This window comes from Canis aureus, chromosome 7 (assembly GCF_053574225.1).
Source record: "Canis aureus isolate CA01 chromosome 7, VMU_Caureus_v.1.0, whole genome shotgun sequence".
NCBI lineage: Eukaryota > Metazoa > Chordata > Mammalia > Carnivora > Canidae > Canis > Canis aureus.
This window is the reverse complement of record NC_135617.1, coordinates 4,654,438-4,681,693: the sequence shown is the minus strand read 5'-3', so window position 1 is coordinate 4,681,693 and position 27,256 is coordinate 4,654,438. Positions and strand designations below refer to the sequence as shown.

General features: G+C 34.7%; 1 protein-coding gene across 6 annotated transcripts in view; it reads right to left on the bottom strand.

Moving 5' to 3' along the window:
• REV3L (REV3 like, DNA directed polymerase zeta catalytic subunit) overlaps positions 1–27,256 on the bottom strand; it is a 177,305-nt gene that overhangs the window by 63,137 nt on the left and 86,912 nt on the right. For all 6 annotated transcript variants that reach the window (XR_013382817.1, XR_013382816.1, XM_077902752.1 and 3 more), the window contains 7 exons: positions 23,759–23,996; positions 19,514–19,656; positions 14,052–18,219; positions 9,944–10,869; positions 7,842–7,921; positions 6,415–6,540; positions 1,520–1,712 (listed from right to left, as the gene is read on the bottom strand). Coding sequence is in view for 4 of the 6 variants with exons in the window: in XM_077902752.1 (XP_077758878.1) it covers positions 1,520–1,712; positions 6,415–6,540; positions 7,842–7,921; positions 9,944–10,869; positions 14,052–18,219; positions 19,514–19,656; positions 23,759–23,996 (5,874 nt within the window). In the remaining 2 variants the exon portion in view is untranslated. The remainder of the gene's footprint in view (positions 1–1,519; positions 1,713–6,414; positions 6,541–7,841; positions 7,922–9,943; positions 10,870–14,051; positions 18,220–19,513; positions 19,657–23,758; positions 23,997–27,256) is intronic.

The window sequence follows — 27,256 nt, the reverse complement described above, 5'->3', positions numbered from 1 at the left end:
ATTCCTCAAATAATAACATGTCACCCAAAAAGAAATTTTATTACCTTGCTTCTGTCTTTACTCTTCCTATGGAAAGAGTTTTGCTTAAAAGAGAATATTTTAATCAGTGGTAGGCTGAGATTTAAGGAATTATGTATTACAAAAGATTATGTACCATATAGTCCTATTATTTATAAACAGACTGCACACCAAAGCTTTTTGGAAACATTGGTTTAGAACTTAGAAAGCATTTTATTAAAAAAAAAAGTTTACAACTACCTCTCAAGTTAAAAAAAACCCAAAACAACCCTGCTTTGTAGTGCTTGCCTATTTCCATTATGTAAAGACTCCCCACCATGGCAGATTTCAAACTACCAATGTGACATGAGCTAGTTCAAAAATTTCATAAAAATTTAACAACTGAAAAAAAAATTTAACAACTGGCTTGTGAGCTGGTACAAGTCTGCTGAAGTACACCACTGATTAAACTGCAAATTCCTCAATGATTTTGTTCCATGCTAAGACTTCCTCCTCAGTTGATTGAATTCATGTATTACTATTCAAAACTGCAGGACACTTCATAGTTTATAAAACGCCTTTATGTGGTATATGTGGAAGGAGCCTCGGTGTCCATCGAAACTGAGGAAGGAGCCTCGGTTTATGAATCGATAAAGAAGATGTGGTTTATGTATACAATGGAATATTACTCAGCCATTAGAAATGACAAATACCCACCATTTGCTTCAATGTGGATGGAACTGGAGGGTATTATGCTGAGTGAAATGAGTCAATCGGAGAAGGACAAACATTATATATTCTCATTCATTTGGGGAATATAAATAATAGTGAAAGGGAATAGAAGGGAAGGGAGAAGAAATGGGTAGGAAATATCAGAAAAGGAGACAGAACATAAAGACTCCTAACTCTGGGAAACGAACTAGAGGTGGTGGAAGGGGAGGAGGGTGAGGGGTGGGGGTGAATGGGTGACAGGCACTGAGGGGGGGCACTTGACGGGATGAACACTGGGTGTTATTCTGTATGTTGGCAAATTGAACACCAATAAAAAATAAATTTATTATTTAAAAAAATGTATATGTTTAGGAAGAGATATAAACAAAATTGGAATATATCTGAAAAGTCTCTTATTCTCCACTAACTTATAGTAGTAACTTCTTAAAAGCAAAGTAAAACTCTATATTAGGAGCAAAATACCAGCAATGCATACATAAGATAATCCACCCAACCTAGAGATAGTCATCTTAATTCAGTATTAGCAATATTTTATAAAATAATATTTAGAACAAATTAGATATGTTAACTGGAAATTTTATTAATATCTATTAATTGCTTCTGACTTTCAACAATAATTCAAGTGAGAATAATGAATCCAGGACAAAGCAATACACAATACTTCCTACTATTACATTTTAAAAAGGAGTTCCTGATACTTGCTTGGTTTACATCACCAGCACAGAAACTGCCCCATTAAAAGGTTCATCCTAGAGTGGGTAGGTATAAAATTAACAAAAATGAACAATACCTTGGCTGGAGACAGTCTTGTCTTTATCAATTACTATTACACCCGTGAGTTCTGTTTTGTCTGTATCTGGTAGTGGGGTGTCAGAGGAGATGCAGTAAAACAGAGCACAGATGGGGTCAAATTCAGGATCTGGTTCTAAGTCTCGTCTCGTTCGAGCATGTAACTCCACACTGATTAGGGTAAGATTTTGTATCTGTAAAAGGAAATAAAAATTATGATTTTAGATAACTTTTTGAGACATGTTGAAAGAAATGTTTCCTAAGACTCCAAAGAACTATGTGTAAAATTACAGAAAAAAAATGGCCATAAAGGAGTCATAATTTAATACTCCACAGAAAAAACTAAAGATTTTTACTTTCAATATCAGATTAAATCAATTCATGTTTTTATTTTAGAAACACTGCTTGTGCTATAATTTCTCAGTGACAACATAGACCTAAAATTGTTTCTCTAAAATACATGCAGTGCCACCTCTCAATTTTCTCAACCATTTGAGAAAAAGAATGACTAGTCCAGGTGGTTGGACATTCAAGTCAGAGTCTGTTACCTTTTACTTTCTACCTGGTTAACCATGGTTTCACTTACAGTTTAAAAAGAGAGATGTATTTTCTTTTGAAGCTCTTATTAATTCTCTATTACAAATTTACTTCTGTATGTACTAGGCAAGTTTTTTTTTAAATTTATTTATTTATTCATGGGAGACACAAAGAGACAGAGAGAGAGAGAGAGAGAGAGAGAGAGAGAGAAAGAGAGAGGCAGAGACACAGGCAGAGGGAGAAGCAGGCTCCATGCAGGGAGCCCGATGTGGGACTCGATCCTGGGATTCCAGGATCACACCCCTGAGCTGAAGGCAGACGCTTAACCGCAGAGCCACCCAGGTGTTCCACTAGGCAAGTTTTTAATTATAGTTTTTCCTGAAAATATATCTTAAGAATTATATGGCGTCAACTACCAATAGGTAGATTTTTGCCCATGTATATTTTCTCTTTTAACATATATGCAATAAAATACGTTGCTTTTTATACTTATTTTCCTATGCTAATAAAACTGAGATGTAATCCTTAGTTTTTTTTAAAAAAAATCAAGAAAAAAGCAGAAACTCTGGGTAAAAAAAATAAGACATAGATTGGATTCATGATTACATTACAGCCATCACTGACTGTACTGGTAATGTACATATACCTGGCAATGGAAAACAGGAGACTACTGTTACAGTACTGGTAATTACTGAAATCATATAAATTTAATGAAGGACTGTATTCTGTATTTATTTTGCATGAAGAAATGTAAATACAAGGCTCTCACTAGTGATGGAAGTAGAATTTAGAAAACCTCTTTGGAGGACAATTTAAAAATATCTATCAAAATTAAAAATGGACATATCCTTTGATCTAGCAATTCTACTCCTGAGAATATATCCTGCAGATTTATTCACATGTAGCCAATATTTAGTATGAAGATGTTCATTAAAAATTATATTTCTAGTCTTTTTAATTCATAAAAGACTAAAAACATAAATGTCTATCTGTTGGGGACTGGTTACATAAATTATATGACATCTCATAAAGGCTACATTCAATGGAATACTCTTTATAACCTTCAAAATTTTCAAAAGAATGAACAAGATCTAAATGTCATAATATGGAAAGATCACCATCATACACTGAAAAATGGAACGAGTGGTATGTGTTTATATATACAAAAAGTGTTAAAGCACATGCATAGAAAATTTCTGCAAAGAGACATAAAAACAAAGAACTGCTATACTGCCTTTGGGGAAGGAGACTGCTTAGTCCGAGGTGGCAGGGAAGCTTAATTTTTACTGTAAATCTTTTTGTCCTGAATTCTTTTCCATATATGTGTAATAATGCATGCATTCATTAGTAAATTTATAATTAAGTACTTTTTAAAATGTAAAGAACATTAATTATTCATATATAAATAATAGGAATAAAACAAATATCCACAAATTTACCACTTTCCTTAAATATATACTGCTATTTCTACGTATTAAAAAAAGAAATCAGGGGCAGCCCAGTGGCTCAGCGGTTTAGTGCCGCCTTCAGCCCAGGGCCTGATCGTGGAGTCCCATATAGAACTCCCTGCGTGGAGCCTGCTTCTCCCTCTGCCTGTGTCTCTGCCTCTCTCTTGCTGTGTCTCTCATGAATAAATAAATAAAATCTTAAAAAAAAAATCAAACCAAATAAAATGGGGAGCTGATGGGAAGAACTTTTTTTTTTCAAGATTTATTTATTCATGAGAGGCAGAGAGAGGGAGGGGAGGGGCAGTGACACAGGCAGAGAGAGAAGCAGGTTCCATGCAGGGAGCCTGACGTGGGACTCGATCCCAGGTCTCCAGGATCATGCCCTGGGCTGAAGGTGGCACTAAACCGCTGAGCCACCCGGGGTGCCCAAGAACTTCTACTTTTAAATGTATGCTCTTCATGTTTTTGTTTTTTTTTAAGATTTTTATTTGAGAGCACGAGAAAGCACAAGTTGTGGAGAGGGAGAAGCAGGCTGCAAAATGAGCAGGGAGCCTGATGTGGGCTCAATCCCAGGACTCTGGGATCATGACCTGAGCCAAAGGCAGCCACTTAACTGACTGAGCCACTCAGGGGCCGCAGGTTTAATTTTTTTTTTTTTAAACAATAATCACATGTTGATTTGGTAAATAAAAAAAAAGGAAAACCTCTTCCTAAACACAAAACAAAATCCAAAAACAGTTTAGTTAGAAAAGGATGAATATGTGAAAAGACTATGAAGAAGACTGAAGACAATTTCAGGTCAAAAGATTTGTGGAGGTTGATTTATTTATTTAGTAGGTCAAACTGAGCATTCAAATTTTACCTTTCTATTCCTTGATATAAAATGCATTACTGATCTTAGGGGCATTTTTTTTTTTTTTAAAGCAAACATGAAATGAAGAGATGGGGAAGAGATTCACTGAGAGTGACTAAGAAAGAGGTAGGTGACAAAGGGGGATGAAGATTATAACCCTTCTCTTCTGCTCTGAGCATTTATATGCAGAAGAGAGGGAAATTAGCGCAACATAACAGGACACAGAAGAAAAAATGCTATGAACACAATTTCCTAGAAAAAGGAACAGCATACATAGTGCAGACATTTTTGGCTCATTCCCTATGTGACCACCAGGTGACTGGAGTATGCCTTGAGATGAAGGTCTGCATAGGGAAGAATCTCTGAGCAACCCACCAGTCCTCCCAAGTGATTTTAACTTCAGGTGGGCCCATGATCCTCAAAGGGGTTATGTAGAAATAAAGTAAGAGCATAAGGAGAAGATTATGTTCTTCAAATAATTAAAGGATAATTAAATTTAATAAGTCTTTGCTAAGGTCTACCAAGTTTGCTTTAATATATTTATCACAGGATTTTTTTCTTCTAATTTTGGATGTGTACTTCGTAAGATATGTATTCTTGAGTTTATTACTTAATTTATCTAGGCTTCAGGGGATAGTACAGGGCAATGTAGGTATAAAGCAGGAACTAAATGCTGTTGAATGAAAAAATGTTCGAATAATTAGGGAATTAGATTATGTTCCAATCTACTTCTAATAAAGTACAAATCTTAGTTCAAACTTAGGGTAAAAATTAGGACAATATTTCAATTTTTCTCTTAGTCTATGCTCATCCAATCCTTGGAACAGTTTAAGATAGAAATGACTTGAGAACAAAAACACAAAAATTAAAAAATCAACTTTTGTGTTCTAAGGGCAAAGCTCTAACCCAAATGTTCAACAGAAATAACATGAAAGTCACTGTGATTTTAAATTTTCTAGTCGTTACATTAAAAAAAAATTAAATAGGTTAATTTAAAAAGAGTTTCATTTAATACATCTAAAATGTTACCCTTTCAACATGTAATCAATGTAAAAAATTACTAATAGAATATTTTACATTCTTTGTTCCTATTAAGTCTTCAAAATCAGTGTGCATTTTTTACATTTATAGTACATTTCTGGGTCAATGCTAAATTTTTATATGAAAATACCTGGTCTCTATTTAGATACAAACTTTATAATTGAAAAAGTAGTTTTAAATATGTAAGTTGTTCCAAACGTACTGAAAAATTTTCTAATAAAGAAGTGTCAATTTTTAAATCTAAATTATTCAAAATTAAGTAAAATTTAGAATCCACTTCTAAGATGGATAAGGCAAATTTTAAATTCTCAATAGCCAAAAAAAAAAAAAATCTCAGTAGCAACATCATTAGTGGTAGTCAGCAGGGGTATAAACAATGAACATATTGACTGCATAGATATAAACAATGAAAATATACTCAATTTCTACCTTACTGCCTGTCAAATATATGCTCTGAGGTGTGTTTTCTTTAATACAGATAAATTTTCAGTGACCCTTTCACACACATTCTCTAGTCTACCCTATGACTGATGTGCATTTTTACAAGACGACTACTTCCTACTCTTTGGCATATGGTCTGTGCTGTGAAGGTAACTGGGTTATATGGAGATTATGTGAACAATGAATCATAGCAAATGAATTAGCAAACACTGATGCAGTGAACCAACCAAAGAGAAAATACAAGTAAATATCTCATTTAGGATATTATATAACATCTGAATATAATAATCTCAGAATAACACAGAGTAGTTATAAAAACTTTTCTAATTTTAGCTTCTATAAACCAAATTTCAGCTACAAGATTTGTGAAAATTGTGAAATCACAAAGCAGTCTTAATAACTGATGGCTGCTTTAAAGTTTCTTTATTTTATAGAGATAAATAAAATATTAACAAAATGAAGATTGACAGGTACAGAATTCAATGTATTCCTCCCTCAGTAAATTTTCATACCTGTTCCATAGAATAAGACATGAGAGTTAAGTAGGGTTATGTGTCCTTACTGTTGCAGTTTTACCTCATGTAAAGCTTTTGCCTCCTGTAAGTTTTGTACGCTGACTTTGAAACCATAAGTATTGTTTAAAGATGGTCCATCAATCTGAGAAGTTTCTTTCTTTGGGGTATTTACTGCTGCAAATTGATTCTATTAAAAAAAAAAAACAAAAAAAAAACAACAACACATAGCCAGAAAAAGATAAATGAGCAATCATTTTCTTTCTTTTGATCACTTATTCCTACTTAGATAATCTGCTTTTTGTGTTTAAGTAATACATGATAAACTAATACCATCTTTTCGGGTCCAAGAAGAAACTAAATATTTTAAGAACGTTCTTTTCATGCCAGTAATTCAAGATATCAGAACTGGGTATATGTAAAAATATCTGATATAACCTGTAAGCAAACCGTATATTGATCTTCCAGTTTATAAACCCCAAATAATGAAAATAAGTCTTGTTAGAGAGTTGACATTCACACCACATGAACATTTATCCTGACCTTTCTTGGAAGCATGGCAAAAAAGCAGACAATATATTTGGAACCAGTTTGTTAAAGTTTATAAAAGATTTGAAATTGCGGGTTTGTATTTTACCTTAACTCAACATGTGTCTGAAAGAAAACATTAATCTTGAAGGGCTTAGAAAAAATAGAATATATTTTTTCTTATTTCCAAATCCATTAACCATTTCCCCCAAGTGTTGATTTATGTTCACAACACACTTGTACTTATTTTTTAATATAAATAGCTTGTAATTCAACAACACTGATTTTAAAATGAAAGTTTTAAAAAATTATTTAGTGTTAAAATAGAAATATTGAAACATATTTTATGTGGTTAAAATTAATGAGACATAGCCAATATGGAAGTGATTTCTGTCATCTATTTTTAAGGATACATGTCTAACGTATACTTCTTTTTACATAATCATATATTTCTAAGTATTACCATATTTTTAGTATTTGAATAAAGATATATATGATTTTTCAGTTTCAGTAGTAAATAGTGTTGTTTTCCTTTGCTACTTAGTAAAATGAACTGAAAAAAAATCAATGTTATATCTGAGAAAAAAAGTAATAAACCAAGAAAAAGGATATATTTTTGGTGGGATCAAAAATCACTTACTTGAGCTCTGCTGTCATTGGATTGTTCTGATTTTGCCAGTAATCAGTTAATGTATTTGTATCCTCATAATCCACATTTTGGCTATCATATTCACTTTCTCTGTAATATTTGTATTTACATATAAGAATCTTTTAGATCCCAACAACAAAAAAAACTAAAAAAAATTAGGCAATTTCTTGTTGTCTCAAAGATATGTAAATAAAATGATGCAAAAATATAATAAAATTTTTAAAAACTGAGATACAATGTTATCAATTATCTAACTGAAATCTAAGATAAGAATGGATCTTCCATTGAACATTAAATATGTTTAGCTTAGTTACCTTTGCTTGTGTTAAGAGTATTCTTCTAAAAGTGTCAGTATTACTTCCTTTCTTATGACTCAATTTCTGGGTTTTTGGTTCTGTAGAAAGAAAGGTCATATTTAACACATTCATCAAAATTGTCTGCTTTTTAATTTGCTTTTTAATTTTTATCATTCCAAACTCTTGAGTACCATTTGTGAGTACTATCCTATTAGTTCCCCCCAAAAAACTTCATAATTTAAAAATAAAACTAATTCAAATCTCTGATCCCCACCAAAATAACTTTAACATTTTTAAATAAAACATTTCTATTTTAATTATTGAGTTTTATGCCTCAGTTATATCCTAGGCAATCGTTTAACTCATTTATTTACTTATTTATCAAGTATTTATGATGAGGGAAAAATACAGTCTTTTCCCTTATAGGGTCTAGAGTGAGAATCAGATATTCATCAAATGCATACAGGAAAAATAAAATTATAACTGAGATAAGTACAACAAAGGGGAATATAATTAGGAGTTTTTACTAGTCAGGGAGATTAGGAAGGCTTTTTTGTGCTAAAAATCAGAAGAAAGAGTAGTAATTTACTAGGAACAGAGTAAAGATTTTCTGTGATGACCAAGCAAAAGTGAAAACTGCTTCCTAGTCAGAAGGCTAGGATAGAAGTCCAGGTGAGAAATGATGATAGCTTGGCCTAAGGTTGTGGTGGCAGAGGTAGAGAAAATAGTAGATTTGGGTAATTTAGGAAACAAAAGTGACAGGACTTGGTTGGTAATGGACTGGGAACCACAGGATGGGTGGGTGGTGAGGGAATCAGGTGGGTGTTACAAATTAATCCCAAATTTCTGACTTGTGTAACTCAGCAACAGAGAGATGGTGGTACTATTCACTGAAGTAAGGAAAACCAAAAGAGAACACATGGGTTTCTATGTGTGGGCATGTATGTTTGTGTGTATATGAGTACAGTGGGTGACTGGTGGCAGGTGTACAGCTGTGAGATTGTGAATGGAGTTTTAAAAATATTAAGCTCTGCCGTCATTGGATTGTTCTGATTTTGCCAGTAATCAGTTAATGTATTTGTATCCTCATAATCCACATTTATGGGATTGAATGGCTCAGTCAGTTGACATCTGATTTGATTTCGGCTCAGGTTATGATCTCAGGGTCTTAGGATTGAGCCCTGCCACTGGGCTCCTTACTGGGTGTGGAGCCTGTTTCAGATTCCGGATTCTCTCTTTTCCTCCCCTGCCCACCCAAGGGGGGGGAAAAAAAGAAAGAAGAAAATATTGACCTTGTGGTGCCTTTGAGCATTCAAGTAGAAATGCCAAATAGACAGCTAGATTAGAGGTTCTTCTGAGCTAGAAATTTAAATTTGTGAGTTATCTGTAGTAATCCTGTGGACAGGAATTCATTCATTTATGGAGAGAATAATGCTTCAAAGGAAAGCAAGCAAGCAGAAATCCAGGAGTAAGAGAAAAGCCAAGGGGAGAAGCTCCAAGAAGAAAGGTATGGTTGACAGAAATGGCTGTTTAAAGAGGGCATGTGATGGGAACACCAACAAATATACACTGGCTTTAGTTACATGAAACTTACTGAAAATTTTTACAAGAGCCATACTAGTGGAATGATCGTGGCAGAATCCAGTGCTGAGTGGGCTGAGAAATAAGTAGGAGGTAAAGAAATGGAGTTGTCAAATTACAGAAATCTTTAAGGTATCTGGCTTTGAAGAGGAAGATAAAGAGCAGAAGCTGCAGATCAAAGCAGGTTTTGGTTTTCTTTATATCTTAAAGGGTGGGAGAGACTTGGGTATGTATTAAAGCAAGTTGGAAAATTCAAGTTGAGAAAAAGTAAGGTTTCTGAGAGTTTTTTTTTTTTTTACCCAGAAGGCAAGAAGATAGGAGGGAAGCATAGATAAATAGATTTCAAAGCAGAAAGATTTAAAAAGTTTCCATGTGATAACTGATGACTTTACAAGATATGACCAAATAATAACAACTTCTCATTAGTGGAGTTAAAATTTCATTTAAAAAAAACTCTGATTTTCATTACATGGTCTAATGTTTTCATTTCTAATCTTTGAAAAAGAATTTTGAAGCTTTCCTATTATTTGTAAACTCACCTGTTGATAAAGGGCTCAGGCTACTTGCTTCAGGAAGCCTTTCCAGAAATTTCCTCTGGACAATTGGTGTACTATGAAGGCAAAGTGATTCACATATTCCAGTTCTTGCCCTAACATTAATTGGAGATATCACTAGAGGCTCTAGTGGCTCACTGCTTGGACTTTTCTGTATACCATCTTTTACTGGTTTTAAGAAGTTCTCAATATTCAGGGAATGCAGTTCCTTTACTGGTGATATGGGTCTCTCATCTCCATTTAATATTTTGGAATCTGGGGATGTTGCTTGTTGCCAAGGTGGAATTACTGGAGAATCAGGGGAGCTATAACTAACATAATAGTCGTCATTATCATCATCATCATCATCTTCACCTTTTTCAGGATCATCTGCAGAAGCAACTGGTGGCAGTGTCTGACTTTCACTTACAGTTCGACTACATCCTGTGGTTACGGCTTGTAAAGCAAACTGAGAGTTATCAACATCTTCCTTGGTATGTGCTGTAGTGGGGAGTATATGTGGAGTTGTACTCATTTTTGGAGGCACTACAGGTTTGTCATCTGGGTTAACTGAAGAGCTGAAGTTCTCAGCAGATTTTACAACTCCAGTTGGCTCATTTTTAGACAGTTTCTTGGAACGTTCGTATTCTTCTTTGGCTTGAAGCCATGCTTGAACCAGTTGTCGACTTGGGGCACATTTGCAAGGCATAATCACAATTTTTTTATCTTCAGCCATTTTAGAGCTATTACTTGACCCTTTATTGACCACTGCCTGGCCATTGCGAAGGGGTGACCCTGGTCTTGGATTCTGAGTCATTGCTGAGAATGCTGTTTTCCACAGACGAAGTCCTTCCAAGGAAAAGTCTCCCTCAAACTCAGCCAGATCATTTGGAAGTCGAGTCTCTACCATGAGAAGCCGTCCACCGATCTCCCTATAAACAACATATTTTAGAACAACTGTTTTGTCTCAAAGAACAATTACCAAAATATTTAGCTCCCTATCCCAGAGATTTTCTTAAAGTCGCTTTTGGATTCTTAAAAATGCCCATTTCTTCCCTCTCTATTCCCTTTCCCTATGTGTTTTATGCAGGTAAACTCTCTTTAGTCTTAATATGTTTTTTGTCACAGCTATATGCTACTGATTAATTTCCTTTAGAGGGAATCATCAATACCAGGGAAAAGGTATTTTTTGTTTTAAATTCCCCATGAGGCCTTCTCTTCTTCAAGATGGCACAAACTGATCACATTCTTTTCCTCTACTCAACTTTCCACCGTCACCACATATGAATAAAAACAATGGAAAAATTTATCATTAGAAATTACATCCCTGCATTTATTTTATCTATAGCCTCTCTAAACATTCTCTATAGCTACAGGAGTCTAATAAAAATCAGTCAGTTCAAAAATATCTTTGTACTCCCCCTTCTCCCCTCAAACATTAAAAAAAAAAAATCACACACAATTAAGATAAATTACCTTAATTCTTTCTCCCCTTTACGTGGTAAGGTTTAACACTAACATAAGAACTTTAAGTTGGGAGAGCCCATGAAATACATAGCATAAATGTTGATAATGTATGTGTACCTGGGGAACCACTATTAAAAGGTAGCCTGGTTTAGTTTTCAATAGTTATTAAGTATCAAACTAAACCTCTTTCTCTAACATATATCCACTGGCACGATTTCTGTCTCCTGTAGCAAGAGAAGTCTACTTCTTTTTCCTTATGGTACCTCTTTCATGGATATAAAGATGAGTTCTTAGTTTTTTTCAATTACTTCTCCTAGGGCATGTTTTTTCCAAACATCCTCATCATTCTGTACATAAAACTCAATGAACTAGATTCACGTTTTCTGATTTGGAGCTGAATGAAGGGTTGCCACAGTTCCTTTTCCCCTTTACGTGGCAAGACTTTGGTCTTTATTAGCTAACTCCGTAAGTAAAATCTAGCACCTTTCCTGCACCTACCTTCCACCTATATGAAAAATTAGAAGCAGAATTATCGTTACTAAAGAAAATGAGTACATGTTATGGGACACAGCCAACTCTAATATCAATTATACAGAGATCATAATGAAGTAAAAAATAACAAAGATTGGTGAGGTGTGGTAAATTTAGCTCTCTCAAATTTTGTCAGCAGCGTGGTAATTGCTATAACTCATATCATAATATATATCAAGTGCCTTAAATTTTTTAGTAATCCTACTCCTAAGGCTATATGGAAAAACGCCAAAATACAAGAAATGTTTCATAAAGAAAACAATAATCACATAATTATCTATCGTGGCAGAATAGGGAACAAACTTTCTGTCCAATAATATATACATATGATTGTTATGTAGTCATTAAAATGTTTCAAGAAACTCATACATTTAGTTATTCATTCATTAAACTCATTCATTAAACTCATACATAATAAGTGAAAAAATCTACATAAAATACTATTACTGTAGTAAGATCACAAAATAAAAACTATACACTTAAAAAAATTAAAAAACACATTAAAATATTAAGAGCAGTTGTTGTTAAGTAGAGAAATGGCATGATTTTTATTCTTTTATAGCTCCTAAATTTACTGTACTGATTAAATAGTCTTGTATGAAAAACTGTTTTTCAAAAATAATGACTATCATCCTTTTATTTCAGCTGCAGGAACAGTCTCAAAGTTGGACAATAACTAACAGCAACACAGTTAATGACTAACACATGGCAAGTTAACAGAGAATTAAAAATTAGATGTGTAAGGCCAAGGCAGAAAAAATAGTTCAATTAAAAAATATACCATAAGCACTACTGATAAAGCCAAAACCCCCCAAATAATGGAAATTAATGTCTAAGGAATAGACATTCATACAACCTGGAGTTAAATAAAGAGAAAGAGTCCAATTTGTGTTAAAAGATCACATATAGGTACTAAACAAAATAAAACAAAACTGTAAAACTGTGTATTAGGAAGGGCAGGGAGGAAATTGTCTTCAAGTTTTTAGAGGAGGAAACTTCTACCCTATATTTCCTGATCACTTTTTCTCAACCCCTTCTTAAGCAGACTCCTACAAGAATTACTGCTGATCTGCTGGGTAAAAACCTGGCATTCACTGTGTCTTTTTTACTAGGATCAGGAACATGGTGCTGCTGAAGGGTAGTGTACACACATCGTATGGTTTCTTGCTTTAGCTGTCTCTTCGTATCTCTTCCATCATTTAGACTAAGTTAAGTCGGCCTCCTCTGCTTCTGACTGGATGGCTGAAATGAATTGCCCTATCCTTGCAACTGGTTAGGTAAATGAGATCACAGACACAGGGGGGCAGGAACAAAAATCATCACTTAAACGACCTGGATTAAGTCATGTTCCCTAACTTAGTTCCTATCAGTTACGTTTTACCTTGGTGATGCAAGAGGTACAGAACACCTACTTAACTACTGGTTTATAAATAAACCAGAACTGATGCCTTTGCATTTTGCTATTGGCTGTGTGTGCGTGTGTGTGCGTGTGTGTGTGTATGCATCTGTCTGTTGCCTCTCTGAAAAGATTCTTTAAAAAAAAAAAAAGGAGAGATAAGGGGAAGTGAAGTCCATCTTGCATCCCTAATAATTCTACAAAATAATAGTAACAATATGATTGAAGATGTGGCAACATGAATAGAAAGTGATGTATTCTAATACAAATTTAAAATAATCTTCATTTAGAGATATAGCATAGAAGTACTTAAAACATGTATGCTCATTTTCAAACATGTTTAAAAAATCAAGTTCTTTTGAAAACCGTAAAAGTTTACAATTTTAGAAACAAATATCATTTTAAAAACAATAAATGTACTTTTCAAGTATTAGGACATCCTTCTTAATCTGGCATCATGTCACAGTGAGCACCTGCATCTCTCATCCTTAATGCTGACACAGTGTTAAGAGTAGACTAAGACCAACACTCATCAACTTAAAGTTCTCACCATCCAGCTAGTTTGTGAATTTTCCCAAAAGTCCGTAATTATGAACAGCTTTTACAACAATTTACCTATAAATACAGTCTATTACAGCCAGAAAACTAGCAGTTGGGTACCAGTGTTACATTCATTATAGTTATTCAGAGTGACTCAAAGGAAAAAATAATTCTGATTACCTGGGCTTTTCTGGTACATCTGAAGGATTACTGCAAAATGGTTCCTGGTAAATAGTTTCTGAGAGGTCATGATCCAACAAAGTTGCCATAATTTCTTCCCTACTTGGTGGGGACATAAGTGGTTTCAGAATGTGAGCAGTTCGAGGGGTGAAACTGCCGTTTTTAGATTGTGAGGGAGAGCTGGTAGACCTTGGGGAGCTATCAGGAGTTGGTGTTAACATATCATTGTTTCTGGACACATACAATTCTAAATCTTCAGAGGCTGCATCCACAAGTTCACCATCAGGGGACGATAGTATTGTAGTAAAAGAGGTATTGACTGAGTCAAGAGACTGTTGCATCTCTTTTCTGGTATGACCTTGAATCCAGTCTGAAGTACCTGGCTGTGAGAGGCTAAGAAACACTTCTTTGCTTACTGAACTCCTATTCAATCTGGACTTTTCATTTAGACAATCCTCTGCCTGCTGGACACAGAAAGAATCCATTATTGAATTAGAGCGAGTTGTTAGAGGATGAAAGCTACTTTTCCACTGGTTATGGCGATGATTCTCATTGTTATCTATGGATGATTTCTCAAATAGTTCAGGACTTAAAGTACTAGATCTAATCCACGAGGTTGAGTCGGAGGCATGATGTTTGTCTTCATCACACTTCTGGTTATCATGACTTAAAAACTCATTTTTTTCTATAGCTTGTCCTGGGAAAAGATCCTGAACTGCATCACTTAGGAACTTCTGAGGCAAATTCTGATCAGCTGGGACAAACTGACTTCCAGAATAAAAACTACAAAATCCAGTTTGACCTATTGTATTAATATCAAAATTATAATTATGTTCAGGAGACAAGCTATCTTCAAGTGAATAACAACTCTCAAAACCTGGATCTGAAAAAAAGATGGGACTATCATCTGATAGAGAATTATCCAACTGGACAGAGTTTTGTAAATTTAGAGAGTCTACTTTAATAAGTTTGGGAATTTTTTCTTTAGGTTTCGTACTTCTTGGAGTTCGAGGTTTTCTTGAAGATGTTACTGATCGTGTTCTTTTAACTGTTTTGTTTTGCTCGAGGGAACCAGAAATATTTTTGTTTGGTTGATGTTTATTAGATAATGGGTCTTGCATAATATTTGCATTTTGTGCTTTCTGCTGTCTTTTCTGTAACAATTCTTTTAGAACTGCCAGTCCAGACTGGCCTTCACCAAATGCTGAAGGTGTTGACACATTTCGACTTTTACACTGAGAAAGTGCTTTGGTTTGTGAAATTGCTTCTGACAACGACCTCTGTTTTACCCTTTCAGGTTTAAAATTTGACATATCTAAAATAAAGCCCCTTTGTTTTTGCTCCCATGCTATTTGTTTGATTGGACTTCTTAAGGAAGTTACAAAGCAATTATTAGGCATTTGGCTTTCCTCTGCAGCTGCATTTCCTGGAGAACAAGTTTCGTTGTGCTTTGACTGTTCTGACCCGCACACAATCTGCTGCTGACTGTCTTTGCAATGCAAAAAATTAGGGGCATATGCCTGGTCTGGCTTTGATTCTAAAGAATTACGATATTCATTTAACTTTCCGATAGATGACAAATAGTTTTTTTGTGTATTTGCATTCTCTTCTGTCTTTGGAGATGTTATACCCGAAGATATCTGTGTATTCTGTGCTACCTGAGACAAGTGGTTGGAAAGATCAAATATATTTTTTTGAATCAAGGTTGATTCCTTTAGAGTAAACATAGCACTTTGATTATGAGACCTCTGAACATTAATTTTTGAGATTCCAGGTCCCAAAGAACTACAAACAACTGATGAATGCAAATCATCCCGTGAGCTGGGGAATGTTTGCAAATCTACAGGCTTCTTGCTTTCTAAAAAAGAAGAAAAGCAGCCAGACAAATTCTGTTGTGCATGAATTCCAGTGGGCAGGGGAGCAGAAAGGGGATGATCTATAGTAGAGCCCATTAGTGACACATCTTTCTGTTTGAAAAGTAGTTGAGAGCCTCCAGAACTATTTGAGGTCTCAGACACATTCTGATGTTTCAGCACAAACTTAACTTCAGCACCAGGCTGAGATTTTATTTTTTCATCTTTAATTGTTATCTGCTTTCTTGACATACCTTTCTCATTTGTTTTTTGTTTCTGTTTTGCTCTCGGTTTCTTTTTTCCATCATCTCCTACTTTATTTGTCTGATTTCGTTTGTTCCTTTTCTTAGTAACTACAGAGGGATTAACAAGTTTAGTTTTCGATTTCTTAACCTGCGCTCTTGCTCGACTATTTTTTTCCACACGAGAATTAGCAGTCTTGTTAATACATGCATTAGGACCCTTAAAAAGCATTGTTTCTTTATCTACAGCAGCCATCATTTCTTCAGCTCTTGGATCTGTGGGAGACCAGCAGCGAGGGGGAGAAGAATTTATGGGACTTGTGCTTCTTTCAGAAAGAAAACCTAGTTTAGACATAACATCACTATAATTCAAGTCACAGTCTTCGGTTTCAGCATTGTAAGATGGTGAGGGAGGAGACAGGATAGCATGTGCTCGTTTTCGCCTAAAAGACAAAGTTCTTTTAATATTTTCACTATTTGTCCTTTGTTGCTTACCAGTTTTTTTCTTAGCAGACTTATGTTTTGATTTTCTTCTGTGACTTTTCTTTGGTGTTAGTGGATAAATGGGATATTTGGTTGCAGGAGAGTCAGGAACTTTTGGCCAAAAATCCTTCAAAGGTGCAAGCTTCTTATACAGTTCCATTTTTTCCTCCGTCAATATAACTTGTTTTTCTTTAGAGTCTATTTTTCCTAGCTTCACAAGCATATTTTTTCTCCCTCTAAATCTGTTAATAATAATATACTTTATGATGACAGGGGGTAGCTTTTTAGACATTTTTCTTCGTTTTCGAGATTTGAGAGTTCCATCTAAACTTTCACCAATTTCCATGGAATGAGGTAGGCTAATTTTTGAGTTGTGTGTTACAAAACTTGATTCACTATCTTCAGTCTCATAATTTACCTTGCGTTTGGCTCTAAGTGTATATTTATTTCCATACAATCCAAAGGACTGCTCAGTTTCTAAGGTTCCATCTCCAAAGTGACAGTCTATAAAACTGTCTATGGGTGTTTTATTTTCAAAAGCTCCGCGGGTGACTTTAATTAAATCACTGGCCAATACATTATCCTTCTCAGGATTACTATTACAAGGATTATTTTGTATACAATTATCTTTTGTGGATACAGTCTCACTAGTTTTGGTAGAAGTCTCTTGATGACCTATAAGCTTCTTTTTATTAATTTTTAACCGGGACTGTTTACTGCTGGGTTGTAGTTTGTATGTGACAGGAGAGAGTTTCTGTGGTCTACTCAGACAGTTAGATAGAACAACACTGGGAAAAAACATATAATGTGCTGCTTGCTGGCTGAGGCTTGGCTTTTCTGTTTTATGTTCCTGAAACTCTTCATATCTAATTTTAAGTTTATTTAGCCCACTTTCATCAGCAATGCTATCAAGAGAATGTACCATAGTTCTATTCTCTCCTGAGCATGATAGCAATTCACAATTTTCAGTTAATGATGAAGGGAATAAACTATTCAGAGCTGTGCTGTTTCCTTTTTCATTTCCTTCAGAGGGTAATTTATTTTTTGGATGACTTAGGTCAGAAAAGTTGAAAGAATTTTTGCCCAATGTATTTTCACTACTATGACGGTTCATGTGTATAAAAGGGGTATCCTTATCAATTTTTCTAATATTCGTATACTTTCTACTTGGTACTTGTCTTGGAACAGATGGAATATCTTCTTCGTAATCAAAAATACTACTTTCACAGGAAGATACTGGGAGGATATCTTTCTTACTACTTTCTTTATGAGAGTTTTCTGAATGGACAGAACTGCTCAAAGATCCAGGGTATTTCATAGAGTAAGTGCTTTCATTCGTAAAAGAAGCAACTGAATGATCTATACATTTTTCTATGTTGTTTGGCTGTGGAAGGTCTTCAATTAAATCTTCCTTGTTCAAAACATGGGAAGAAAGGGCACTTGTGTGTTTACACTGAAAGGTAATCTTAGCAGAAGATGGGGGTTCTAATGTAGCAGCATCTTTGTGAAAGATGGAAGGTTTTACTGATAGCTTGCTCGTTGCAATCACAGAAGAGTGGGTCCTAGAATTTTCGTTGTTCAATGGATTGTCTGAAATGGGGAAAAGAATTTATTTCACTTACGTACTTTTAATTTTTAAAATATTTTCCCAACTATCACATGAATGAAACTGTATGAAATTAAGTTTCTATATTTAAAATGGTTATCTCAACAAAAAGGTCACTCCTATCATTAACATAGTAACTCAATCTAAAATAGTCAAGAGTCAGTTACACTTGATTATTACTCATTATTTTAATTACATATTCCTTTGATCAGAAATAAATTATATTAGGGGTGCCTGGGTGGCTCAGTTGGTTGAGCATCTGACTCTTGATTTCAGCTCAGGTCATAATCTTAGGGTCCTGGGATGGAACCCTGCATCAAGCTCTGCATGGAGTGTGGAGCCTGCTTGAGATTCTCTTTCTCTCCTCCTCTTGCCCCTCTCCTCCTGCTCATGCTCTCTCTCTCAAAACAAAAAATATTTTTAAAAAAGAAATAAATTGGGATCCCTGGGTGGCGCTGCGGTTTGGCGCCTGCCTTTGGCCCAGGGCGCGATCCTGGAGACCCGGGATCGAATCCCACATCGGGCTCCCGGTGCATGGAGCCTGCTTCTCTCTCTGCCTGTGTGTCTGCCTCTCTCTCTCTCTGTCTGTGACTTAAATAAATAAATAATAAATAAAAAAATATAAAAAAAAAAAAAAAAAAAAAAAAAAGAAATAAATTGTGGGGATCCCTGGGTGGCGCAGTGGTTTGGCGCCTGCCTTTGGCTCAGGGCGCGATCCTGGAGACCCTGGATCGAATCCCACATCAGGCTCCCGGTGCATGGAGCCTGCTTCTCCCTTTGCCTGTGTCTCTGCCTCTCTCTTTCTGTGACTATCATAAATAAATAAAAATTAAAAAAAAGAAATTGTATTAATATTCAGTGTCTTTGTGAGGAACAGGGAAAAATACTATCAGCTTGAAAAATTTTCATAAAATATGCTTCTTTGTATTATCACTTCAAATAAGCTGAGCATTTTTTCAACTTTTTATTTAAATTCCAGTTAGTTAACATTTGAGCCTATTTCTTAGTTTCTTATGCTACTTAAACATTAACATGATAAACTATTTAAAGTTTATGAAGTTTTAAATCAGTGATTTACAAATGTTATCCTCTTAGAAATGAGAAATAATCATATATCCACATTCTTTAAAAAAATAAAATCTTGGAGAAAGATAAAATGTAATAGTATTATCAGAGCCTCACACTTAGCCAATTTTATAAATGTGATTACAGTTTTAAAATCAAATACATTTTTAATCACTAAATCAAGAAATGCCCTCAGTATATTAGTTTACTTACCACTATTTTCATCTGCAGTTCCATCTAACTGAGGTATAGAAAGATTGGCCAGAAGCAAACTGTTATTACTCCATTCCATTTCTTCTTCTGAGGATGAATCATCTTCTTCAGTTGAGCTTCTACGGGTATTTCTACACAGTGATCTAGAGAATATTAAGATTCACTAGTGATTATGATCATAGAAAAAAGATTAAAAATTTTGCCTAATTTGAGGTTATAATAGTAAAATTGAAAAGATCTGAAAATTATAATTTTCAAAAGAAAAGCAGATTTATTTTGCTTTAGTATCATGTCCTATAAAAAGTTATTGCAGACAGACTTAGAATTCTTTTCATGTGACCTAGAAGATACCATCATTCCTGTATCCAAAACTACACAATATCCTGGATTATTGTACCTAATCATGTTCTTCCTTATAGTCTCCCCTTCATCCTATCATTAGATATAGACATATAATAGCTTGGGTGAGATCCCAATAACTTCTAAAAAGGTGGCATCCCCGTATATTTTTAAGAGGTGTCCACAAATATACTATCTCTACACTGTGACTGGAAAAAAACAAAGAGGTAAGCAAGTGGGTACTTAGGTCAGGCTGAAAGAGAATACGGGGATCAGAGAGGGGCTAGGAAGTGGTACAAGTGTTGAGTCAACCCCAGCAGTGGCTATGAGCGGGTTCCTAAGGAATTCAGATGCACTGTGAAGTCCAGATAGATACTCTCTTCAGGTTTCATCTCTTATCAATTTAAATTTTTTCACTAGGTCCTAGCCTGATACTTTCCTTTCTATCTGGATGGGCGCACTTAACTTTCTATCCATACCTAGGTTTTTCTCTCTTTCATCTCAAAAACTTGAAAATGTCCCTTAATTATACATACAACAGTCTCTCCATTTAGCCTTTACAAAATCACAATTTGTCCCAAAAGAATTATTAGAGGTCATCTAGTCCACCTTTCTACTCAATGCAAAAATCTTATTTTTAACAAATAACAAAATCTCTACTTTTACATTCTCAGTGCAAAAGGCTTGCTGTCTCATAGGTTAATCTCCTCCACTGTTAATTATTAGTGATTTTCTTCCTTTATTACACAAAACTTTCCAACTTCCACACATTATTTGTCCTTTGTTGCTATATGTAGCCTGTCTATGCTATTTTCCACACAACTCTAAGATATTTGAAGGCATTTATCATTTGTTCCATAATTCCTCTCTAATTAGACTAAACATCATCTATTCCTCCTCCTGTTCTTTAAAAGTGATGGTGTTCATAGATCCTTTTCTTCCTCTCCTTTCCCTTTCCTGTCCTTTCTTAGGATTCTTAAAATACGGTACTCAGGTCAGAATATAACATCCAAATACAATTAATAGACTCCTCTTTTTAGACCCTATAGTTCTATTTTTTAATCTCTAATATGCATTTATGAAATGTTTCGGTTTTCTCAAGGCTGACTTGGGCATGGTTTTCACAGAATTGGTCTAATCAATAAACATATAAACATTAATTAATCATGGGACAAACCATGCCTATTATTTTAAACAAAATGACACTACTGATAACAAGTAGATAGTGACTTTCTAAGAATTTTATATATTTGAATGCATATCTACTTAATACAGGTATAAAAGTATAAACAGCTTAAACAAGATATCTAAACTGTAGAAAAAAATGCTAATATACATTGAAGGTAAAATCAAAGAAACAATACCAAAATAAAATAATCAAGAAAGAGAAAAACTAATGGAAATAAGAAGTGAAATGCCACAAGATCAAAAAGAAATATCAAATAGTCAATACTTTGCTAAATATGAAACAAGCGATCCAATTTATTACAGCAACTTAAATATAGCAAGTAATACTGTAATTATTTCATTAATAAAATCCAAAATCTTTAGAATAAGTGTTATCCTAGGTACAGCTGGTAGCCAATAATTAAATTCACTATTTTGGCAACCATACAACACTAAAGACTTATTATGCCCTTAATAAACTAAAACCATGGTTCCCATAGAAATCGTGAAGCCAAGAATGAAGGTCTATGTAGTCTGTATTTATAAAGCTGACTGCCTGAATCTAAACATGACTCTATACTTTATTGGGCATCACCTACTTAGTTTATAGGTATTTTTGAATCTATATTCTGTCATCCAATGAATTACCAATCTCTAATATTTGTGACAATCTCAATCCAACCTAGCATGATACATAGCATTCAAGCACTGAAGTTGTTTTTAAATGCAATGCAAAGTCATTTAAGTTCTTGTGAACTCATCTAATTGGTCACAACTGTCGTATATATTCTTATCTACAAGGATGTTACTTATGTAAGACTTTACTAAATGTGTGGTTGAAATTAAGACTCAATATAATATTCCCTTAATATTTAAAAAGGATATAGAGACTAATGAAGGTTCCTGATATTCTCTGCTTCCTTTTTCTAAGTGCCCATAAAATGTTTATTTAATAATCATAATTATTACCCCTATTATAAAGGAGGACTGGAGGCAAGGAGACCAGTTAAAAAATGAATCACAGTATTCCAGATAAATGATTAATGAAGTCCCAAACTAGGATATTACCTTGGGAAGGACGTGGGGTGGAAGGACAGAACACAGGGGGGCAAGTAAAATACAACACTGAAGTTGCAAACTTCCAGAAGTTGGGGGGAGGGGAGGGGAGGGGAGGGAATTTAAAACAGAGAAACAAGAACAAAACCATTTTATAGGTAGATGTAGTTGAGTCATTTTCCAGTAGTACATTTCATGGAAAGACTTACTAAGTTTACACTACAAAATTGAAAAAACTTACAGAAAAGCTACGAAAATTTTGTCTTTCACCTAATTTTTTTTAACAGATAGGAAATATGGACTAAAGACATTTTATGACATTGTTGAGAGTCAAATCTATCAGGAAATCAAACATTGATTCTGTCTGGTAGCATTAGTTCTTCAAAGGTCAAGGGCTGAGCCTTTGAATGATTATCACTGTTACAGCAAAGGAAACGGAGTACATGAACCTAGGATAAGTATGAAATAGTATTTTGCAGGTTTGGAATTCTCCACTCATAGAATGAAAATTGGAATTCTTTGTAGGAGCATACTATGAAAATATAGAAGGGTTCTGATCTATGCCCTGATAACAAAGAAGGGATAAGAAACTTTATTTTTTATATTAAGCAGTATTGAGAAACTAGAGCAAATACCACATGTATATTTCACATTTATGGATTAACCTCTTTCACCCTTTAAAAATGACTTTGGGGGTGAAAATTTCAAACAAAGAGTTCAGAAGTTTCAGTACTGTCTGTATAAGTTTAAAGGAGAGGTATATTCATTATTTTGGGTTCAGACACCTAATCTTTTTCTACACACAGAGCCATCTTATTCATTTAGCTTGAGAAATGAACCAGAACACTGGGGTCTGTTTCTGAGACTCTTATTTTTAATATTTAATTTCTTCAGTCTAATCAGACCTAAAAGCTATTCCTTGTCTTCAAGCTGACTCTGTAACTGTTGCTGTAACCTGTAACAGTTTAACTCTCAAAGGGCATTCTTTTCCTCAGGTTCAGGTATAAGGAGGCACTTCTACTTTGCCCCATTTATTATCCACATATATTAATACTACATCTGTAATTTCTAAAAGTTAGATTTATAGGGGGAGAGGGAACTGGAGGAAGTGGTCAAAAGGTACAAACTTACAATTATTAGATAAATACTATGGATATAATGTACAAGATGAGGACTATAGTTACCATTCTTGTAGGATTAAAAAGGAAAGTTGTTAGAGGGAATCCTTAGAGTTCTCATTACAAGCAGAATTTTCTTCCCCTTTTTCTCTCCATTTCTTTTATTTTATCTATATGAAATGATGAATGTTAACTTCTTTGTGGTCATGATTTCATAATGTATGTGAAGTCAAATTTTTATGCTGTACAACTGAAACTCAAAGTGATGTAGGTCAATTGCATCTCAATAAAACTTGAAAAAAAAAACCACTTTAATCTTTTAATAAAACTTGGAAAAAACACCTAGATTTAATATTTTTAAGTGTAGCAAAATCTTATTTTGCTTAGAATATGAAGTTTAATGCCATATGAAAAACAAAGCACTACTTTAAAGGGATTTAAAAGAAGACAATTTAGTTTACAAGGTATTTATATTATGAATAATAGTAAAAATAATTTCTAATTAAAGAGCAGTGATAATTACAGCAGGAAATGATTAAAGTAACTGAAATAGCTAAAAAGTTACCTCTTTTTGGCACAAGGTTCTTCAATATTGCTGTCCCATCTCTGAGACATCACCAAACTAAGCTCCATTTCTTCTTTTTCAATCTGTGGTTCATTTTCTTCATCATCACTATTTTGGGGATTTTTAGTGTTTCCAAAGAAATGACATGGTGATGGCATCCTATTTCTTCCCCCCTGATATCCATCATTTTCCAAACCAGCAAGAAGACGTACCAGAGCCTCATCAGGACTACTGTCCACTATAAAACAAGTGAAGCATCACTAACACATAACTTTTCTAAATAATACAACAATTCAGATCAATTACAAAACAAAAAAAAATTAACAGATCCTGGCACATAATGAAAGAATACAGCTATTGTAAAGACTTTTGTGTTGATGTAGCTCTTTTATCAAAGTGTGATTATCCTTGGACTCTGCATTAAGAGGGTTTTGTGTCCTTGTTAAAAGAAGATTCCCAGAACCCATCCTCTATCTCTTGAATCAGAATTTCCAAATTAGGACCCAGGAACATGCATTTTAACAAGCTGTCCAAGTTCTTACTGCACAATTAAGCTTGAGGAGGCACTAAACTAAATAGGGTCAACAGTGTTCAAAACAAAATTAAAATACATGATAAATATATGAATTAATGCTAAGGAAGAAGTGCCTTAAAAACAATACATATGAACACTTTATGGTCACTTAAGTTTTATTTAGCTCACAGGATGGCTAAATGAAACCTATGGTTGAAAACACAAGAGGGCTTTACTTAAAAAACCTTGAAGACTACAATGAGATGCTACTTCATATGCACTACACTTGCCAAATCAAAGACAAGTATTAAGTATTGGCAACAAAATGGAAGACACTGGAACCTTCCTACATTGCTGGTCAGACTATAAAATGGTACAGCAGCTTTGGAAAAAAGTTTGATGGTTTGTTAAAATGTTAAACATAGTTACCGTATGATATAGCAATTCTACTCTTGGTATATAGCCAAAATAGCTAAAAACATGTCCACATAAAAATCTATACATGAATAATTACAGCAACATCATTTGTAATTGCCAAAAAAGTGTAAACAACTCACATATCCATCATCTGAAGAATGGATAAATGAACTATGGTATATCCATATGATGGAATATTATTCAGTGGTGAAAAGCAATGAAGTACTGATACATGCTACACTTGGATGAACCTTGAAAACATTATGCTAAGTGAAAGAAGCCACAAACAAGAGGTTATATTATTCCAATTATATGAAATGACCCAAATAGGTAAATCCAGTAAAAAAGAGAAGAGATCAGTGGTTGCCAAGAGCTGAGAGGAGAGAATGAGGAGCGACTGCTAATGGCTATGGGATTGCTTTTTAGGGTAACAAAAATGTCCTGGAATTAGACAGTGGTAATGGTTGCAAAACTCTGTCAACATGATAAAAATCAATGTACTGGGAGTGCCTGGGTGGCTCAGTCAGTTAAGTCTCTGCCTTTGGCTCAGGTCATGATTTCAGGGTCCTGGATTGAGCTCTGCATCAGGTTCCCTGCTCAGCAGGGAGTCTGCTTAACATTCTCCCTCTGCCTCTCTGTTCTTCCTCTGCTTGTACTCATTCTTTCTCTCTCTCTCAAATAAATAAATAAACATATAAATAAATACCTTTTTTAAAAAGTCACTAAACTGTACACATTAGAAGGTAAATTTTCTGGTATGTGAAATATCTCAATAAAAGGTATTATTAAAAAAAGGTGGGGGGTTATACCTGGGGATCTCAGTCAGTTAAACATCCTACTCTTATTTTCAGCTCAAGTCATGATCTAGGAGTAGGGAGATCAAGCCCCACACTGGGCTTCACACTCTGCAAGGAGTCTGCTTGAGATTCTCTATCTTCCTCTCCCTTTGCTCCTTTCCCCCTGTGCACACACTCTCTCTAAAATAATAAACCTTAAAAAAAAAAAAAAAGACCATGAAGATAGAGGTTTTTTTTTTTTTTAAGTTAATACACATTTTCAGGTTTTCCTCATTGACATTAAAGAAACTGCTTACATTATGCTACCAAATATAAGGCAAAAATAAAGATATTTGCTTAAAGAGCCATTTTGGCAAAGAGCTCTTCTTAAACCTAAAACTGCAGTTCATTTTTCCTATTTTATTCTTTTTTTAATATTTATTTATGAGAGAGAGAGAGAGAGAGAGAGAGAGAGAGAGAGAGAAGCAGAGACACAGGCAGAGGGAGAAGCAGGCCCCATGCAGGGAGCCCGGTGTGGGATTCGATCCTGGGTCTCCAGGATCACGCCCTGGGCTGAAGGTGGCACCAAACCGCTGAGCCACTGGGGCTGCCTTCCTATTTTATTCTTAAAATAAGATTAATATTAGCAGGGACGCCTGGGTGGCTCAGCGGTTTAGGGCCTGCCTTTGGACCAGGGCATGATTCTGGGGTCCTGGGATTGAGTCCCACGTCGGGCTCCCTGCAGGGAGCCTGCTTCTCCCTGCAGGGAGCCTGCTTCTCCCTCTGCCTGTGTCTCTGGCCTCTCTCTCTCTGTGTCTCTCATGAATAAATAAAATCTTAAGATTAATATTAACAAATGAATTATAGATATTTGACTCTCAGGTCTTTGACACTGAGATTGCACTTTTGCAACCTTAGGCAATGTGGAATTTATCTACTGATGAAACATTCTATTTGCCTAATGTAATGAAATAAGGATATGTTTCTCTCAGCCTTTTTTTCAATTCATTTGCTTTCTCTGTCATTTGTCAAATGTCCTTCATTTTCTTTCAGTTGCTTATTTTTTCTTTGGATCATTGCTTTCTGCACTTGCCATTCATTTATAAAGGAAAAAAGTTTTCTACTCCTGTCTCAATTTTTTTTTTTTAAAGATGTTATTTATTTATTCATGAGAGACAGAGAGAGAGAGAGAGAGAGAGAGAGGGACAGAGAGGGACAGAGACACAGGCAGAGGGAGAAGCAGGCTCCAAGCAGGGAGCTTGATGCAGGACTCTATCCCGGGACTCCAGGATCATGCCCTGGGCGGAAGGCAGGTGCTAAACCACTGAGCCACCCAGGGATTCCTCAAATGTTCTTAATATAGGACTGTATACAATAATTTTGGTATTGTTCCTAGTCAGTCAATCTGTTTTCCATTCAAATGAAAATGAAGATAACAGAGACGACATTGTAGAGAGATAAGAACAACATTTGATACTATCTCTCATTTGATACAATAAAAATGAAGAAATAGTTTACAAAAAAAAGAAACAAAATCATTAAAACAAGCAAAACAAGAGACATGAAATTCAATGACATCTCACTTTTTGCAATGAAATTTTAAATAAATTTCTGAAAAAGATGTCAATAATTTAGATTATATTAATGAAATGAAATCTAGTAAATGCTTTACGATACTAATGAAAATGCATTTAGGGAAATGTAAAGACATGCAGAAATAACTGTCATGGTCTACATTAGCCAAAAATTAATGGCATAAAAAGATTGTCCAGGGAAATTTCTGATACTCAC